Here is a 20,107-nt window from a genome sequence, read left to right as displayed (position 1 = left end):
TCCATCGTGGGGCTGGCGCAGCCACCAAATGGCCAGCACTGGGTGAGTGCTGTCAGATGGGCAGTCTGGAAGTATGTGCAGGGCAGCTGGGGAAGGGGATGGGTCTGAGGGAAGCAGAGGTCAGCTGGGGGCCAGTGGTCAGACAGGTGAGAGAGGACAGTGGAGGGGCGGGGCAGAGCCAAGCCTGGAGACGCAGAGTTACCCCTGACCACCTCACCCACTGAGCTGGCTGCTTAAGCTCCTGCTGAAACGCCTTTCTTTATGTTCTCCCCTTTTTACAGCTTTCAAGACTCTTGAGGAAGTTTGGCCAAGCTGTCCGGGATGCCTCAGCCATGGGCGTTTGCTTTCATGGCTCCTGGCACCTTTTCCCCTTTTGGAAACTTCCAGCCTCTCCATTTCTCGGCTCTTCGGGCCAGTACACTGAGCAGGCTGATTCCTAATGAGCTGCCCTGGGATGTCAGGAGAGGCTGAGGTGGAGCCTAGGACCCTGGCCGAGGACCGTGCTGAGAGGCCCCCTGCTCAGGAGGGCGGCCTGCGTGGAGGGGTGGTGGGCAGCAAGACAGCTACCCCGGGGCGCAGGCTCCCCGGGCTGTGGCCTTGGTATGAACCCCAGTCCAGGACCTGACATTTCAAGGAACCCCGTGTGGGAGCCCCACTTCCTCTCCAGTGTCCTGTGTGACCAGGGGTCTTGCTCCTAATCCCCCCTCCCCGCACCCCGTGAGTGTACTGAGGTGCTTTTCTGATGCTGCTCCCAGCATAAGCCCTAGGGGGCAGGGGGCTGGGGTAGAGGGAGAGCATCTTATGCAACAGGCTTCTGTAAAAGCAGACGCTGCAGCCGGCCCCCGTCCAGACAAGCCCCGCACACTGGCGCCCGCCTTCAGTCGGAGTTCCAACCTCCAGGCCTGCCTGACAGCAAGAAGGCCTTTGGTAGGTGGGCCTGTGGCAGCGCCAGATAATTCACCCGAGAGGGAGTGGCCCTTTCTGTGCACCCAGAGTGCGAGGTCCTTTCACAAGAGCTCCACGCTCTTCCAGCAGCAGTGCGCCCACAGACATGAGAGGTCCCAATTTTGTAAGCCTCTTGAGCCCTGGGAGAGCCAGCAGTGAGAAGCCCCAGGGAGTGCGCAAGGGCCTTCTGCCAGAGGTAGAAGCCGCCCACACGCCGGCACACCCGCGCACCCACACTTTTTCCCTGCAGCAACCCTGGCCAAGCCTCCGTGTTCCATCAGGGTAGGCATGCAGGCGAGCGGCCCTCCGAGTGCCCTTCAGCCACCGCTCCAACCTCACTGAGCGTGGTAAGCCCCACCAACAGCGTCAACCAAGCCCTAACACTGCCCCTGGGCAGGGAGACAGGCCTCACCGAGGCAGGGCAAACACCCTGTGCAAACACCCATAGGATGGAGAAAGGGACACACAGTAGGAGCAGACCGTTGGGGCCGTCACAGCCGGCTGCTGAGTGCCGTACGGGGCCCGCATCGGCTAACAACATCAGATGTGTCTGTATGGTTGTGGTGCAGGGGCCACGGGATAGGTGGGCACAAGATGCGGGTTGACATAGGGGGCGGGGGAGGCGGGGCCTGACCAGCGCATCCCGCCCAGGAGAGCAAGCAGGCTCAGCGTCACCTTTGGGGCCCCGGGGGCCGCGGAATCTGCCCTGAAGCTTTCAAACCCAGATGCTCGAGCCCCACTCCCAGAGATTCTGATTTCAGCTCTGGCGAGCGACCCGCTCACCGGGACGTTTCAGAGCCGCCCAGGTGTTTCCCACCCGCGACCCTCCCACGCCTTTCCCTGTCCAGATCTCCCAGAAGTCTGACTGGGGGCAAGGGCTCTCAACCACCGTCCTGGCCACTCACCCGCTTTTCCCCGGCCGGGTGGGCCGGACTGCCCCGACCGGGACGCCATCTCCTTGGCGACGACGCAGGCTCACGCCTCGCTGGCCTCGGTTACCACGGCAACCGGAGTCCTGGGGCGGACGGAGAGCCGGGGACCCGTGCCGGCAGCCCTCAGCGAGTAAGTGGCATCCTGCGCGTACCCACGACCCCAGCCAGCGAGGCGGGGCCTCGGGGCGCTCGGCGCGGCCGCCACCCCCGCACGCGGGGTCCCCGGCGGAGGCCTGACATGCGCACTTCCGGTCCGCATGCTATGGGCCCGGGCTGGCCGCCGCACGTGGGTCCTTCAGGTCCGGGCGGGTCTGTCTTCTGTAGATCTGGCTCCCGCGTCCCCCATCCCGATCGTGGAGGCTGAGGCCCACGAGGGGAGGCACCACCGGGAGGACAGGCCTAGAAGGGAGTTTAGCCCGCACTCAGAGGGTACTCCTTTCGCCCTACTGTGTGTCATGCTCTGCCTTCCCATTGGGTGTACGGTGTAGAATAGGACAGACGCGCTAGGATTTGCGTCCTCTGGGGCTGTCAGTGGGGGTGAGCTTGGCTTGTGATTCAGGGTGGTGGAGCCGCCCCGGCCTCGGCACGGAATCTGTGCCCTCCTCACCTCAAAGCTGCCTCTCTTGATTTCCCTGAAAAGCCTCTTATTAGCCTCAGGGGGCCATGTCCAGGTTCTGAGAGCGTTCACCCTCACTAACCTCCTTTCCATGGGCTGTTGCCATGCGGTTCTGCAGGACTCGGCCTGGGTCATATTAACCTCTCAGCACCCCGCCTCCCTGCCCAAAGGTGGCTGCCTCGTGCCCTATTCCCATACACCAGCAGCCCCGGGGACAGTTAGAAAAGCTGGGCGAGCACTCAGAGTGGAGGTCATGGTTACCCAGGGCAGATGGGAGGTTACTGGTAGAACACCTGGAGCAGCTGCAGTTCAGGGCCAGGGACAGGCTCCTGGCAGCCCTTGCCGAGCTCAGTCACAGATCCTGGGTCCATGGCGGGAAGGTCATCCAGCTGCAGGTAAGAGAGTTCGATGGTGCAGGCTAGGAGCAGGGCAGGAGAGGCAGAGAGACGCAGCCATGGTCTGCAGCTTCCCCCTGCTGAGTCCAGTGTTGGGAAGCAGTTGGGCAGAGGGGCCACGGTGGGAGCAGGGTGTCTAGGGACAGTTCTGGAGGTGCCCTGTGCACATGGCTAATGGGTGCCCTCAGCCCCTGCCTCCTGTGAGTTCAGGGTCCCTTCCTGTAAGACGGGGGCTGCTGCTTCCTGGGACCACCCAGTCTTCCTGACCCTCTGTCTAGGCACTGAGCAGTCATCTGACTCTGCATCACCAGGGATCAGGAGAGCCCCCTGTGCAACCCACCCATCCTGTCGAGGGTGCTGGGCCGGTCTCTGCATTGGTTTCCTGTAGCTACTACAAATTACAACCTACTGGGCATCTTAAAACAACAGAACTTTATTCTCTCAGTTCTATAGGCCAGAAGTCTGAAATCAAGGTGTTGGCAGGGCCATGCCCTCGGCAGGCTCTGAGGCAGAAACCATCCTGTACATCTGTCGTGGCTTCTGGTAGTTCCATGTGTTCCTTGGCTTGTGGCTGCCTCACTCCAATCTTGGTCATCTCTGTCTGCCTCCCTCTTTTTTTTTTTTTTTTTTTTTAATTATTAGCACCTTTAATTATTATTTATTTATTTATTTATTTTTGGCTGTGTTGGGTCTTCGTTTCTGTGTGAGGGCTTCCTCTAGTTGAGACAAGCGGGGGCCGCTCTTCATCGCGGTGCGCGGGCCTCTCACTATCGTGGCCTCTCTTGTTGCGGAGCACAGGCTCCAGACGCGCAGGCTCAGTAGTTGTGGCTCACGGGCCTAGTTGCTCCGCGGCATGTGGGATCTTCCCAGACCAGGGCTCGAACCCGTGTCCCCTGCATTGGCAGGCAGACCCCCAACCACTGCGCCACCAGGGAAGCCCTGCCTCCCTCTTATAAAGATTCTGTCATTGGATTTAGGGACCACCCCAGGAATGCAAGATGATCTCATCTCAAGATCCTTGTTGTTTTTTTTTTTCTGGCCGCACCCAGCAGCATGTGGAACTTCCCCAACCAAGGATCAAACCCGCACCCCCTGCAGTGGAAGCACAGAGTATTTTTAAAATTATTTATTTATTTATTTAATTTTTAAATTTAATTTTATTTATTTATTTTATACAGCAGGTTCTTATTAGTTATCTATTTTATACATATTAGTGTATATATGTCAATCCCAATCTCCCAATTCATCCCACCACCACCACCACCACCCCGCCACTTTCCCCCCTTGGAGTCCATATGTTTGTTCTCTACGTCTGTGTCTCTATTTCTGCCCTGCAAACCGGTTCATCTGTACCATTTTTCTAGGTACCACAGATATGCGTTAATATATGATATTTGTTTTTCTCTTTCTGACTTACTTCACTCGGTATGACAGTCTCTAGATCCATCCACGTCTCTACAAATGACCCAATTTTGTTCCTTTTTATGGCTGAGTAATATTCCATTGTATATATGTACCACATCTTCTTTATCCATTCGTCTGTCGATGGGCAGTTAGGTTGCTTCCATGACCTGGCTATTGTAAATAGGGAAGCACAGAGTCTTAACCACTGGACCACCAGGGAAGTCCTCAAGATTCTTAAGTACACCTGCAAATACCCTTTCCCCAAATAAGGTCACATTCACGGGTTCCAGGGATTAGGGTGTGGACGTATCTTTTGGGGGTGGCGGTGCCATTCAATCCACTACAGCCTCCTTCAGTGGAAGCTGCTCAGTCCTAGGTGACCTCATGGCCACTGATTCCACGGTGATTGGTTGTCCTGGGTTGGCCAGGCTGCCCTGGCGTCTTCTCTCATCCTGTGGGTCCTTGGCCTCTGGGTCCCTGGGGGTCCAGGAAGTCATACTCGGGGTGGCCTGAGGCCCTGCTCTGGCTGCCAGCTGTTGTGCAAACCGGGATGTGAGGCCAGCAGTCATGACCCCACGGGGGCAGCATTCACTGGAAGCCTTGGGGCAGGTCCCAGTGTCCTTCACACAGGTGACCTGGTGTCGTGTCAGAGGGACCTGGAACCCGGCTGTGGGGCTTCCAGGATGCACACTGTAGAAGTCTGGTCCCTCTCCTGAGCTGATGCACAGACACCTGGGCGCCTGCCCTCCTGCTGCTCAGCACCCATGTGGTGTCCCCTCCTCTGTGTGAGGGGCTGGAGCTCCCCCTGGGGTTATAGTTGTACAAGGAGAAGGGGTGGCAGGGTCCCCACATCAGCACTTGTGGCTGGGGAGCCCCCACTCTCTTGTGTGTGGGGACCTCAGATCCTAGCCTGGTAGTGTCCCTGGACTGATCCCCATTAGTAGAGGGTCCTGGTGGCAGCGCCAGCAGCTCTGCAGTTGGTCCCCCTGCAGGGTCAGCCTGGCTTCTTGGAGGCAGACCAAGGAAATCCGCAAAACCTGCAGCGCCCAGAGGCAGAGACTCAGGGGTACAGGGGAAGCTGGGGTGATGGCAGCATGGGCCTGCCCTGCACAGCTCTCTGGCTGGCAGACACCTGCCAGAGGGTGGAGCCCACACCTGTGAGAGGCAGATGCTGAAAGCCGTGGGTGGTGGTAGGAGCCAGTGGGCCCCCTGGGTGCGGAGACAGGGCTCCAGGGTCAGACAGACTCGGCATGAGCGCACGTGCTCCACGTCCTGCCCAAGTCTCGCTCTCGCTGAATCACAGCTTTCCATCTGTGAATTGGTGACAGCAGTGCCCTGGGGCTGGAGACACCATAAGGCATCGCCCTGTGCCCAGCATGCTACCCATTATTCCCAGCAGGTGTGTCCAGCTTCCCACAAAGCATTTTCTTCTTGAAACGAGTGGATTAAGAGACACCCGATTGAAGAAACGTCTGTGCCCTGTGGGAGAATGCTGTCAACCCGGCATTAAGCTTCTGATGTGAAAACTGCTTGGTGTGCAGTTAGCTTGGCCACGGGCAAGAAGTTTATGTTTTATTTTTACCTAACAATTTTGAAGACCTTGTTTTTCTTACTACAAGAGTATTGTTTAAACACACACACACACACACACACACACACACACACACACCTCCTTTCCATGCAGTATTGTCCCTGTGGCCGGGGCTCAGATGACATCCGGATGTGGCAGGGTGGGCTGGCCCAGGCGGCCTTGGGCAGACACACCGGCACGCCAAAGGCAGGAACACCTTGTGACATGAGTGCATTCCATTTTTTTTGGTGTGGGGGGGGGATACAATTCACATAACATAAATGAACCATTTTGAAGTGTACAGTTCAGGTTGGTTTTTGGTATATTTTTTAGTTTATGTATTTTCTGTGTTGTGCAGTCATCATCACTAATTCCAGCACCCCAAAGTGAAACTCCATATTCATTAAGCAATTACTCCCCATTCTTCCTCCCCTCAGCCCCTGGCAACCATGAATCTAACCTTTGTCTCTGGATTTGCTTTTTCTGGATTTTTCATATAAATGGAATTATACACTATGTGGTCTTTTGGTGTCTGGCTTCTTTCACTGACCATGATATTTTCCGAGGTCCAACCGGGTATCAGTACTTCATCCCTTTTTATTGCTGAGTAATATTCCATTGTATGGATAGACCACAATTTGTTTATCCATTCATCAGTTGATGGACATTTGGGTTGTTTCCACCTTTTGGCTGTTATGAAGAATGCTGCAGTGAACATTAGCATACAAGTTTTTGCTTGAACACCTGTCTTCATTTCTCTCGGCTAGATACATAGGAGTGGAGTTGCGGTGTCATGTTTAACCATCTGGGGCAACTTCCAGGCTGCTGTCCACGGTGGCTGGCCGCGTCCTTTTCCATTGCCACCAGCCGTGTGGGAGTGCATTCTGCACTTGCCTTTTTCTGCCAGCTCTTCCTACGCATCTGTCCTTGTTGGGGCAGACGCTGCCTGTGGAGAGTGCTGGATGAGTCTGAGCAGTTTACCTGCAGTGGGTGACGCACAACAGGGCTTGCTGCCGGTACCTCTGCCAGTCCTGGGGGACAAGTGACGCTTTTTGGGACCTGGACCCTCCAACTTGTCTACTTGCTTTGCACAGCAGGCTCCACATTCTAGAGAAAGCACCTCCCTTGACCTCCCCCAGGCAGGGCCCCTCAGGAGCCACGGCCACTGAGCCCAGCTCCATCAGCCCCGAGCTGGTGTCCGCTGTAGGTTAGATTTGTCCCCACCGGCTGATGATCACGCTGGTGGGCAGGTGGGGCCCACAGCTGCCTGTTCCCCAGTGTGCCCACGTCACCCCCACCCATGTTCTCAGGAAGCTGCACAGTCAGTGTCTCAGGTGGAGAGGCAGGATTGCAGCCAGGCCACTTCCCACCTGGGAAGAATATCCTGGGACTCAAGCCCACAGGTGTTTGGGGAAGAGATGTTCCTCTCTCACATCCTCCCATTTGTTCACGTGGTGACGGCTGGTGACTCTGTCAGGGCCCCGTGGGCAGTTTGGCATGGGGCGAGATGGGCCGGTGTTCATTGCCACACAGGTGTCCTCACACTTGCTTGGAGAAGGGGCTCCGAGTACCCACCCTTTGGTCTCGACATCCAGCTGGCTAACTTGTCAGGTGGAGAAACCAAAGTACAAAGTGGCAGTTGCCACAGTGCGGGGGAGGTGTTGGATTTCCGAGGAATTAGCCCTGATCAATGCCACCGGTGGGGGAAGGAGAGCCAGCAAGGGGAGGGGGTGGTGTCGGCTTCAACTGCCCTGGGTCAAAGGCCAGTCCCGCACAGGCCCAGAGGGGATGGAAGCGTTGTGCAATTATCACATGTGTGATGAGTGAGGGCTGTTTGAGAAACCTCGGGTCCTGTCCGTCTTGTCATCCTTTTTTTTTTTTTTTGAATTTTATTTAATTTATTTTTTATAACTTAGTTATACAGATAGCTAACTTATTAGTTATCTATTTTATACATATTAGTGTATGTATGTCAATCCCAATCTCCCAATTCATCGCCCCCCACCCCACCTGCCACTTTCCCCCCTTGGTGTCCATACGTTTGCTCTCTACATCTGTCTCTGTTTCTGCCCTGCAAACCAGTTCATCTGTACCATTTTTCTGGGTTCCACATATATGTGTTTATATATGATATTTGTTTTTCTCTTTCTGACTTACTTCACTCTGTATGACAGTCTCTAGATCCATCCACGTCTCTACAAATGACCCAATTTTGTTCCTTTTTACGGCTGAGTAATATTCCATTGTATATATATACCACATCTTCTTTATCCATTCGTCTGTTGATGGGCATTTAGGTTGCTTCCATGACCTGGCTATTGTAAATAGTGCTGCAATGAACATTGGGGTGCATGTGTCTTTTTGAATTATGGATTTCTCTGGGTATATGCCCAGTAGTGGGATTGCTGGATCATATGGTAATTCTATTTTTAGTTTTTTAAGGAACCTCCATACTGTTCTCCATAGTGGCTGTATCAATTTACATTCCCACCGACAGTGCAAGAGGGTTCCCTTTTCTCCACACCCTCTCCAGCATTTGTTGTTTGTAGATTTTCTGATGATGCCCATTCTAACTGGTGTGAGGTGATACCTCATTGTAGTTTTGATTTGCATTTCTCTAATAATTAGTGATGTTGAGCAGCTTTTCATGTGCTTCTTGGCCATCTGTATGTCTTCCTTGGAGAAATGTCTGTTTAGGTCTTCTGCTCATTTTTTTGATTGGGTTGTTTGTTTTTTTAATATTGAGCTGCATGAGGTGCTTATATATTTTGGAGATTAATCCTTTGTCCGTGGATTCATTTGCAAATATTTTCTCCCATTCTGAGGGTTGTCTTTTTGTCTTGTGTGTAGTTTCCTTTGCTGTGCAAAAGCTTTTAAGTTTCATTAGGTCCCATTTGTTTATTTTTGTTTTTATTTCCATTACTCTAGGAGGTGGATCAAAAAAGATCTTGCTGTGATTTATGTCAAAGAGTTTTCTTGCTATGTTTTCGTCTAAGAGTTTTATAGTGTCCAGTCTTACATTTAGGTCTCTAATCCATTCTGAGTTTATTTTTGTGTATGGTGTTAGGGAGTGTTCTAATTTCATTCTTTTACATGTAGCTATCCAGTTTTCTCAGCACCACTGATTGAAGAGACTATCTTTTCTCCATTGTATATCCTTGCCTCCTTTGTCATAGATAGTTGATCATAAGTGCGTGGGTTTATCTCTGGGCTTTCTATCCTGTTCCATTGATCTATATTTCTGTTTTTGTGCCAGTACCATATTGTCTTGATTACTGTAGCTTTGTAGTATAGTCTGAAGTCAGGGAGTCTGATTCCTCCAGCTCCATTTTTTCCCCTCAAGACTGCTTTGGCTATTCGGGGTCTTTTGTGTGTCTCCATACAAATTTTAAGATTTTTTGTTCTAGTTCTGTAAAAAATGCCACTGGTAATTTGATAGGGATTGCACTGAATCTGTAGATTGCTTTGGGTAGTATAGTCATCTTCACAATATTGATTCTTCCAATCCAAGAACATGGTATATCTCTCCATCTGTTAGTGTCATCTTTGATTTCTTTCATCAGTGTCTTATAGTTTTCTGAGTACAGGTCTTTTACCTCCTTAGGTAGGTTTATTCCTAGGTATTTTATTCTTTTTGTTGCAATGGTGAATGGGATTGTTTCCTTAATTTCTCTTTCTGATCTTTCATTGTTAGTGTATAGGAATGCAAGAGATTTCTGTGCATTAATTTTGTATCCTGCAACTTTACCAAATTCATTGATTAGCTCTAGTAGTTTTCTGGTGGCATCTTTAGGATTCTCTATGTACAGTATCATGTCATCTGCAAACAGTGACAGTTTTACTGCTTCTTTTCCAATTTGTATTCCTTTTGTTTTTCTTTTCTGAGTGCCATGGCTAGGACTTCCAAAACTATGTTGAATAATAGTGGTGAGAGTGGACATCCTTGTCTTGTTCCTGAGCTTAGAGGAAATGCTTTCAGTTTTTCACCTGAGAATGATGTTTGCTGTGGGTTTGTCGTATATGGTCTTTATTATGTTGAGGTAGGTTCCCTCTATGCCCACTTTCTGGAGAGCTTTTTTTTTTTTTTATCATAAATGGGTGTTGAATTTCATCAAAAGCTTTTTCTGCATCTACTGAGATGATCATATGGTTTTTATTCCTTAATTTGTTAATATGGTATATCACATGGAATGATTTGCGTATATTGAAGAATCCTTGCATCCCTAGGATCAAGTGGGATAAATCCCACTTGATCATGGTGTATGATCCTTTTAATGTGTTGTTGGATTCTGTTTGCTAGTATTTTGTTGAGGATTTTTACATCTATATTCATCAGTGATATTGGTCTGTAATTTTCTTTTCTTGTAGTATCTTTGTCTGATTTTGGTATCAGGGTGATCGTGGCCTCATAGAATGAGTTTGGGAGTGTTCCTTCCCCTGCAATTTTTTGGAAGAGTTTAAGAATGATGGGTGTTAGTTATTCTCTAAATGTTTGATAGAATTCACCTGTGAAGCCATCTGGTCCTGGACTTTTGTTTGTTGGAAGATTTTAAATCACAGTTTCAATTTCATTACTTGTGATTGGTCTGTTCATATTTTCTATTTCTTCCTGGTTCCGTCTTGGAAGGTTATACCTGTCAAAGAATTTGTCCACTTCTTCCAGGTTGTCCATTTTATTGGCATAGAGTTGCTTGTAGTAGTCTCTTATGATACTTTGTATTTCTGTGGTGTCCATTGTAACTTCTCCTTTTTCATTTCTAATTTTATTGATTTGAGTCCTCTCCCTCTTTTTCTTGATGAGTCTGGCTAAAGGTTTATCAATTTTGTTTATCTTCTCAAAGAACCAGCTTTTAGTTTCACTGATCTTTGCTATTGTTTTCTTTGTTTCTATTTCATTTATTTCTGCTCTGATCTTTATGATTTCTTTCCTTCTACTAACTCTGGGTTTTGCTTGTTCTTCTTTCTCTAGTTCTTTAGGTGTAAGGTTAGATTGTTTATTTGAGATTTTTCTTGTTTCTTGAGGTAGGCTTGTATTGCTATAAACTTCCCTCTTAGAAATGCTTTTGCTGCATCCCATAGGTTTTGGATCGTTGTGTTTTCATTATAATTTGTCTCTAGGTATTTTTTGATTTCCTCTTTGATTTCTTCAGTGATCTCTTGGTTATTTAGTAACGTATTGTTTAGCCTCCATGTGTTTGTGTTTTTTATGTTTTTTTCCCTGTAATTGATTTCTAATCTCATAGTGCTGTGGTCGGAAAAGATGCTTGATATGATTTCAGTTTTCTTAAATTTAACGAGGCTTGATTTGTGACCCAAGATGTGATCTATCCTGGAGAATGTTCCGTGTGCACTTGAGAAGAAAGTGTAATCTGATGTTTTTGGATGGAATGTCCTATAAATATCAATTAAATCTATCTGGTCTTGTGTCATTTAAAGCTTGTGTTTCCTTTTTAATTTTCTGTCTGGATGATCTGTCCATTGGTATAAGTGAGGTGTTAAAATCCCCCACTATTATTGTGTTACTGTCGATTTCCTCTTTTATAGCTGTTAGCAGTTGCCTTATGTATTGAGGTGCTCCTATGTTGGATGCATATATATTTATAATTGTTATATATTCTTCTTGGATTGATCCCTTGATCATTATGTAGTGTCCTTCCTTGTCTCTTGTAACATTCTTTATTTTAAAGTCTATTATATCTGATATGAGTATTGCTACTCCAGCTTTCTTTTGATTTCCATTTGCATGGAATATATTTTTCCACCCCCTCACTTTCATTCTGTATGTGTCCCTATGTCTGAAGTGGGTCTCTTGTAGACAGCATATATATGGGTCTTGTTTTTGTATCCATTCAGCAAGCCTGTGTCTTTTGGTTGGAGCATTTAATCCATTCACATTTAAGGTAATTATCAATATGTATGTTCCTATTACCATTTTATTAATTGTTATGGGTTTATTTTTGTAGGTCCTTTTCTTCTCTTGTGTTTCCCACTTAGAGAAGTTCCTTTAGCGTTTGTTGTAGAGCTGGTTTGGTGGTGCTGAATTCTCTTAGCTTTTGCTTGTCTGTAAAGCTTTTGATTTCTCTGTCGAATCTGAATGAGATCCTTGCCTGGTAGAGTAATCTTGGTTGTAGGTTCTTCCCTTTCATCACTTTAATATATCATGCCACTCCCTTCTGGCTTGTAGAGTTTCTGCTGAGAAATCAGCTGTTAACCTTGTGGAAGTTCCCTTGTATGTTATTTGTCATTTTTCCCTTGTTGCTATCAATAATTTTTCTTTGTCTTTAATTTTTGTCAGTTTGATTACTATGTGTCTCGGTGTGTTTCTCCTTGGGTTTATCCTGCCTGGGACTCTCTGCGCTTCCTGGACTTGGGTGGCTATTTCCTTTCCCATGTTAGGGAAGTTTTAGACTATAATCTCTTCAAATATTTTCTCGGGTCCTTTCTCTCTCTTTTCTCCTTCTGGTACCCCTATAATGTGAATGTTCTGGCGTTTAATGTTGTCCCAGAGGTCTTTTAAGCTGTCTTCATTTCTTTTCATTCTTTTTTCTTTAGTCTGTTCTGCAGCAGTGAATTCCACCATTCTGTCTTCCAGGTCACTTATCCATTCTTCTGCCTCAGTTATTCTGCTATTGATTCCTTCTAGTGTATTTTTCATTTCAGTTATTGTATTGTTCATCTCTGTTTGTTTGTTCTTTAATTCTTCTAGGTGTTTGTTCTTTAATTCTTCTAGGTCTTTGTTAAACATTTATTGCACCTTCTCGGTCTTTGCCTCCATTCTTTTTCCGAGGTCCTGGATCATCTTCACTATCATTATTCTGAATTTTTTTTCTGGAAGGTTGCCTATCTCCACTTCATTTAGTTGTTTTTCTGGGGTTTTATCTTGTTCCTTCATCTGGTACAAAGTCCTCTGCCTTTTCATTTTGTCTACCTTTCTGTGAATGTCCTTCCTGTCATCCTTGTTTCTTTCTTTTTTTTTAAATTTACTTTTTTATCTTTTTGGCTGCCTTGGGTCTTTGTTGCTGTGTGTGGGCTATCTCTAATTGCGGCTAGTGGGGGCTAGTCTTCGTTGCGGTGTGCGGGCTTCTCATTGTGGTGGCTTCTCTTTGTTGTGGAGCACGGGCTCTAAGCACGCGGGCTTCAGTAATTGTGGCTCGCGGGCTCTAGAGCGCAGGCTTAGTAGTTGTGGCACACAGCCGTAGTTGCTCCATGGCATGTGGGATCTTCCTGGACCAGGGATCGAACCCGTGTCCCCTGCAGTGGCAGGCAGATTCTTAACCAGTGTGCCACCAGGGAAGTCCATCCTTGTTTTTTTGGAAAATGCACCAGACCAGTTACTTGCTGAACACAGGACCAGACAAGATACCCCTACCTTGGGCCTTCAGCTTCCTGGGCTCCAGCAAGCAGCCCCCTGACGAGCAGAGCAGTGGCACCGGCTGGTGAGATGGCCCCTCGCCATCTGCGGGACGTGCCTTCCTCTGCATTTTCACCTTTTAAAAAAATTTTATTTATTTATTTATTTATTTTTGGCTGTGTTGTGTCTTCGTTTCTGTGCGAGGGCTTTCTCTAGTTGCGGCAAGCAGGGGCCACTCTTCATCGCGGTGCGCGGGCCTCTCACTATCGTGGCCTCTCTTGTTGCGGAGCACAGGCTCCAGACGCGCAGGCTCAGTAGTTGTGGCTCACGGGCCTAGTTGCTCCGCGGCATGTGGTATCCTCCCAGACCAGGGCTTGAACCTGTGTCCCCTGCATTAGCAGGCAGACTCTCAACTACTGCGCCACCAGGGAAGCCTCTGCCTTTTCACCTTTAACCAATTCAGTGTGTCCAATTTCCACTCAAAAACATTTTCTCCCAGAGCGCAGACCATTGATGCATCTCTGCCGTTGTGGTTGAGATATCCAAGGCAAAATAACCCACCAGTGATGGCTGGCAGCAGAATCCTAAAAAGAACCCACATCCAGCCATTCTGATGTGTCCTTGGCTGAAAATGTGTAGCGTCCTGGTTAAATGCGTCCTGATTGCTTTTAGTTCCTGGGCAACTGCTTGTTATAAATTTGCAAAACTGATGGGAAAGCAACAGTGGGTCGAAGGAGAAGGTTGGAGCAAGCAATTTCCCTAAATAAACTCAGAGCTCTGGAATGTTTGATGGAGGAATACCTGCCTTCCATACAGCAAAAGGAGGCGAGCTTGAGCCCTGGCGCTCAGTGAGGTGGTGATTTACTGTGGTCACACATTCATAACCCAGAGGCTGCACTGGACAGATGTGTCTTTGTTCTGGAAGGAACAAGAACCTAGAGAAAATTCTCATCCTTACCCATGGGCTCTTTAATAGGTCAGTTTTCTGGTCATCAGTGACTGTCACTGGCCAGGAACCTGATTGACATGCACGTCCTCTTCTTCCCCTTCTTTCCATCTTCCTCCCCACCGGGTGGGCCTTCTCCTCTGTCCTGCCCCTCCTCGCGGGGTGCAGCTGCATGTTGCAGCCACGCCCCACCGAGCGAGCCCCTCCCCAGATGGGATGGTTCTGAGTATCCGTCAAGATTCCAGGCTAAATATTTATAGTTTTGTTTCACCGAAATGGCATCTTGATGCATTTACTGTTTTTCCCCAGTAAATCATATAAAAAGCTCAGAAAAGGCCACTGTGGTAGGCAGAATAATGCTCCCCGCTTCCCCGAAAGATATGCACGTCCTAGTCCCCAGAACCTGGGAATTTACTCCACGTGGCAAAAAGGACTATGAAGTGTGATTAAGGACCTTGATACGTGAGATTCATGGTGGGCCCAAGGCGTCTTTGCACAAGAAAAGGCAGGAGGGTCAGAGTCCATATGCAGGAGATATGATGACATACACAGAGAGTGATGTTTCACTGCTGGCTTTGAAGATGGAAGACAGGGCCACAAGACAGGGAAGGAGGTGGTGTCTAGAAGCTGGATAAGGCAAGCAAACCGAGCCTCAGAGCCTCCAGAAGGAAGCAATGCGGCCGAAACCTTGATTGAGGACTTCTGACCTCCAGAACTGAGATAATAAATTTGCATTGCTTTAAGCCACTAAAGTTGTGGTAATTTGTTACAGCAGCAGTAGGAAACCAACAATGGCCACAGATGAATTTGGACATAGTAATTGCAGACATCAGTCCCTTTCCGGTGTTGGTCGTCACTGGAATGAGCGGGGGCCCCCGTGCTCAGCTGTTTACATTTAAAGTTATCATACCCACTTTGTAGATGAGGCTGGCAGTCCTGAGAACCAATCTTGCCTGGTAGAAGTGGGGAGGGGCACACTGGGCCTCCAGCCCTGCTGCCAGGTGAGTCGCATCTCACACCTTACAGAAGAGCTGGCTAATGGCAGGTGGACGGGGCTGGGCCAGGCCGAGGCAGGGAGCCATCAGGGCATGGCTCCGGGGGCCTGGTGGTCAGGAGTGGAGGAGGGATCCTGGGGACTGGGCAGCTGAGCAACTGGGGTGTCCCCGTTGCTTGAGGGAGGGGCCACTGAGGTCCCAAGCCAGGGGTGAAGGTACTCCAGCAGTGGCGAGGAGGAGGGAGGGTGCCGGGGAGCAGAGAGAGGCAGGGAAGCAGGTCTCTGGAGTGTCGTGGGTGCTGAGCGTAGGGACAGGAGGCTCCAGTGTTCTCATGGCCAGGTGTCATTCCTCCTGCCCCTTTCCTTGGACTGCCGAGGGTGGGGGCCACTCAGTAGGCATCCATCCTGGGGTCAGCATTCCTAGGGAACTGCAAACCTTCATTCTCTTCTGCTCTTCCAGATCCCACAACCTGGACACCGTGTTGCAGGCTGGCCTCGGGATGCAGCCTTGGGCCCAGAGCTCTCGGCAGGAAGGCAGCCCCAAGGTAGACCCCCAGGGAGCCCACAGGGGCCAGGCGGAGAGGCACAAGACAGAGCTGAGGCCCCTGGAGGAGGACCCAGCCGAAGGACACCCCTCTCAGGGGGCAGACCTGCATGGAGGGACCGTGGTCGGCAGGACAACGCCCCTGGGTGTGAGCCCCACTGCAGGGACTGTCAGAGTGCAGGAGCTGGACGCCTGGTGCGAGAGCCGCGTGGCCCCACCTCCTCTCCGGACCCCGACCTGGTCATCTCCAGGGGCCGCATGCCGGGCAGGGCCTCTGTCCGTGCCCAGCGGGTGCCAGGGCCTCCAGCCAGAACTCCTTCCTGGTGCAGCATCCCAGGACACCCCCCGGGGAGAAGGCCCCCGCGTGTGACCACCGTGGGGCCCAGGTGCTGCACTGGAGCTGCCCCTGCGCTGCGCTGTGCGAGGTCCGCTCGGACTGCCCCCCGCGCACACATCCCTGTCCCAGGACCCTGCTGCCGGCCTCTCTCCAGCAGAGTCCCTTCGTGGAGCTTCCTGCCGTGGGCCGGCACAGAGAGGCCTGTACCCGAATGTCCCCGCTGGCCCCTCAGGAGCTGATGCAGGCGGCAGAGGAGCCCCTTCCGTGTGCCCGGTGCGGAAAGCGCTTGGGCCCCAATGAGCAGCGGATGGGACGAGGGCCCCCCGATGTGTCCTAGGTGCGACCAGGCCTCGGGTCCTTTCCCCCATGAGCCCGGCCGCCCGGTCCAGCAGCTGTACGCCTGCGTCGAGTGCGGCAAGGCCTTCACGTGCACCTCAAGACTGCTGCAGCCCGAGGGCATCCACACGGGTGAGCGGCCCTACGTGTGCTGACCGCGGCCAGGCCTTCGTGCGCTGCTCCGGCCTCCAGGGTCACCAGAAGACGCACTCGGCCGAGCACCGCAACCGCGCCGCGGCCCTGGCCACGCGGGCCTTCCGGCCGAGGTGCTCGCCGCGCGGGGAGAAGCCCCATGAGTGCACCGAGTGTACCAAGGCATTCGGCCTGCTCTCGCACCTGGCGGAGCACCGGTGGCGCGCGCACACCGGCGAGCGGCCCTACGGCTGTCCCGAGTGCGGCAAGACCTTCCAGGGCTGCTCCGAGCTGCACCAGCACGAGCGCCTGCACTCGGGGGAGAAGCCCTGCATCCGCGCCGACTGCGGCCGGGCCTTCGTGCGCAACTGCAGCCTCGCGCGCCCGGCGCGCGCACACCGGCGAGCGGCCCTACGCGTGCGGCCGCTGCGGCCGCACCTTCAGCCAGCGCTCCAACCTCCACGAGCACCAGCAGCGGCCGGCGGGCAGCGCGTTAAACCTCGCCTCGCGCACACGGCGTCCACAGGTGTCCCCCACCTGAAGCTTCCTAGGGGGCTTCAGTAGCCCTCGGTCGCCTCGGGGGTGTCTGCACACCCTCTGGTGTAGCTGGGCCCCCCACCTCCCTTAGATCTGGCGAGGCCTCCGCCTCTGACCTCCCTGGCCTCGGGAGTGGGACCCTGCACACCTCGTGCACCTACCCGAGGCCGCTGGCCGGGGGCTTCTGGGGCTGGGACTCTGCCTGCCCACCGCTCGGCGGTTCAGTGGTCGCCGTGGAGAGGGCTCTGCTGGGGGGGATTCCCTGGCAACCTTGGGCTGGTCTGTGATTGGCAGGTGGGGATGTCACGTTACATCAAAGCCAGGGGGTCCTTCCCACCCCGATCGCTCGTCTCCTCCTGTCGGGACGCCAGGCTGGACTACGTCTCCCAGAAGCCCCTGCGGCGCGGGCGCAATCAAGGAGGGAGACTTGAAGGTGTGGCTACACCTGCCCGAGGCCATCACTTACGTGGAGTCCAGCCGAGACCCGGAGCAGCATGTTTCTTTCCTAGCTGTATGTATGGTTATGTTCGTATATGATTCTAATTTACTCCCCACCCCATCCTCCACACTCTTTCCAAAGTGAAACTCCGAGGACTCTCCACTCCAGAAGCCAACGTTTGCGCACACTCATTGCAGGCCGGGCACCGTGCTGGGCACTCTGCCCTTAATCACCCCTTTGGATCCTCACCTTAACTGAGGGTGGGGGGCAGGGAAGACTCTCAACCATATCAGGGTGCCCAGAGAGGCCATGGGCGGGGGGCCCAGCCAGAGCCTCCTGGAGGGAGGGCAGAGCTGGGCTCAGCACCAAGTCCCTCACCGTCTGGGCCTCCGTGCTTCCAAAGGGGTTCCCTGAATGTGGCCATGGACCCTGCAGCAAAGCCCTGGTGAATCACCTTTCACTTTCTGTCTCCTGTCCCGAAATCCTGTCGCCTGGGAAGGGGAGGATGTGTGGGTCCCCTGGGGTAAGGAAGCTGTTGGCTCTCCATTCCCAGGCCTGGCTTGCAGGACACCATCCAGCCCTTTATTGTGTCTTGCTTAATTCAGGACTCACCTCCCGAGGGCTTGAGTTCCCCTGCTCTGCGGCAAGCCGTCCTTCTTGAGGCAAGCCCAGCCCACTGTGTCCTGCCAGGTGGTCTCCTTGAAACCCTCCCCTGTCCTGCCCCCATGAGGCAGGACCCAGTCACCCAGTACTCTTTCCAGAGGTTTCTCCCAAGTTGCAGCTATCCTGGCCACGTCACATTCCACCCTGGAGTAGAGGCTAAACTTCGCAAAGCTGGTCTCTTTGCAAGTCCAGCAGAAATGAAAACACATGCCCCTGCCGTTCTGTTCTCAGCATTTTAGGGGCGCATTTACACTTCCTTGTATACTTACTAAACACCAGCAAAGTCGTGCTGGACAGATATCCTGGGTAGTGCAAGAATGTGAGGAAGGCTGCAGTTGCCGCCCACACGGCACACCTGACAGCTCATTCCAGAGAGCAGTGCGGTGGGGCAAGTGGAAGAGGCCATTCAGGAGACCTGGAAGTCTCCCCACCCCTGCGGCCAATGGAGCACCTCAGGCAAAAGTGGAACTTGGGTTTTTTCTTTTTACTGTCCACACAATTCATCCTGAGGAGAAACCCAACTAGAGTGGTACCCCCAAGGACAGCTCAACCTTTTACAGACACCCAGGACATTTATTCTGAAGCGACATTCTGTTGTTGAGAATGCAATCCTTGGTGGACACGAGGGGGTTGATGAGGGAGGCAGACTCCCAGTGTGGTCAGTGTGTCACGGGTGATGCACACCCGTCAGTCGTCGTGATAGACCTAAACGCGTTCAAACCAAAGAGGAACCCGGTTGATATGCAAGTGTAGTGACAGTTTCCATCAAGCCTGAACACAAGGGGAGTCTTTCTGGAGAGAGCCTAGGAATGTGACCAGGTGGGCTCAGCTCCACTGCCGTGACAACGCTGATGCCCTACTGACTGAAAACACTAAAACTAACCCCCCACTCCCACCATACATTGTGTGTTGGCAAGGGCAACACTCGCCCCCACTCACTCACCAGGGCCCCTGACAACGGAGCGGCCACTATGTCAAGCATGGCTGGCTGCTAGTGTGGTTGGCAGGTGGTCCCTCTCTATGTGGACCTCTGTGCAAGTCTGCTTGAGTGTCCTCATGACATAGCAGTTGACTTTCCCCAGAGCGAGTGAGTTGAGTCCAGGTCACACACTGTCACTCATGCCGTATAATATTCGTGCCACAGACCATCCCGGATTCAATGCAGAGAATAATATGCAAACAAGGGTGTGGAGGCCAGGAGATGACGGTCATTAGCAGCTGTCTTGAAGGCTGGTTACTACACTGTCTGAGTGAGAAGCATGTGGAAAAGCTTCTGCTGGTGGTTCAGCTTCATCAAGCACCAGACAGTCCATGTGGGCAAGGAGGGCTGTGAGCCCAGTCAAAACTCCTCTCTCTCTAACTTCCTGCTAGGGAGAACCCTTGTGGATGTAGGGGGCATCCTCAGTGAACCCAAAACAGCATAATCCTAAAGAAATCCATGCCCAGACACATCATAAGCAAAGCTGAAAACTAAAATTTAAATTTTTTGAAAGCAGCCTGAGAAAAACTATGCCTCACATAAAGATTGATACAAAAGATCATAGATTTCTTATCAGATATCATGAAGTCCAGAAGGCAGGGAAACAACATTTTTAAAGTGCTGAAGAAAAGAACTGTCAGTCCAAATTCAATATACAATGAAAATCCACTTCAAGAAAGAAAGCAAAATAGGGACTTCCCTGGTGGCGCAGTGGTTAAGACTCTGCGCTCCCAATGCAGGGGACTGGTTTTGATCCCTGGTCAGGGAACTAGATCCCACATGCATGCTGCAACTAAGAGTTCGCATGCCACCACTAAGGAGCCCACGTGCTGCAACTAAGGAGCCAGCGAGCTGCAACTAAGGAGCCTGCGTGCCGCAACTAAGACCCAATGCAACCAAATAAGTAAATTAAAAAATATTTAAAAAAAAAGAATGAAAACAAAATAAAGACATCCTCAAATGAAGCAAAACTAAGACAATTTGTTG

The 20,107-nt window shown here is 51.4% G+C and overlaps 1 protein-coding gene across 1 annotated transcript; it reads left to right on the top strand.

The window, feature by feature from the left end:
- The first annotated feature begins 1,620 nt into the window (after positions 1-1,620).
- Positions 1,621-17,287, top strand: ZNF837 (zinc finger protein 837). The gene is given in 5 exon segments (XM_057534272.1): positions 1,621-2,007; positions 15,614-16,346; positions 16,348-16,515; positions 16,517-16,885; positions 16,887-17,287. Coding segments are annotated over 4 exon segments (795 nt in total). The 5' UTR covers positions 1,621-2,007; positions 15,614-16,245; the 3' UTR covers positions 17,044-17,287.
- The last annotated feature ends 2,820 nt before the right edge of the window (positions 17,288-20,107 follow it).

This window comes from Balaenoptera acutorostrata, chromosome 19 (genome assembly GCF_949987535.1).
Source record: "Balaenoptera acutorostrata chromosome 19, mBalAcu1.1, whole genome shotgun sequence".
Taxonomy (NCBI): Eukaryota; Metazoa; Chordata; class Mammalia; order Artiodactyla; family Balaenopteridae; genus Balaenoptera; species Balaenoptera acutorostrata.
Note: the sequence above shows the minus strand (reverse complement) of the source record. Positions and strands in the feature narration are given on the sequence as shown.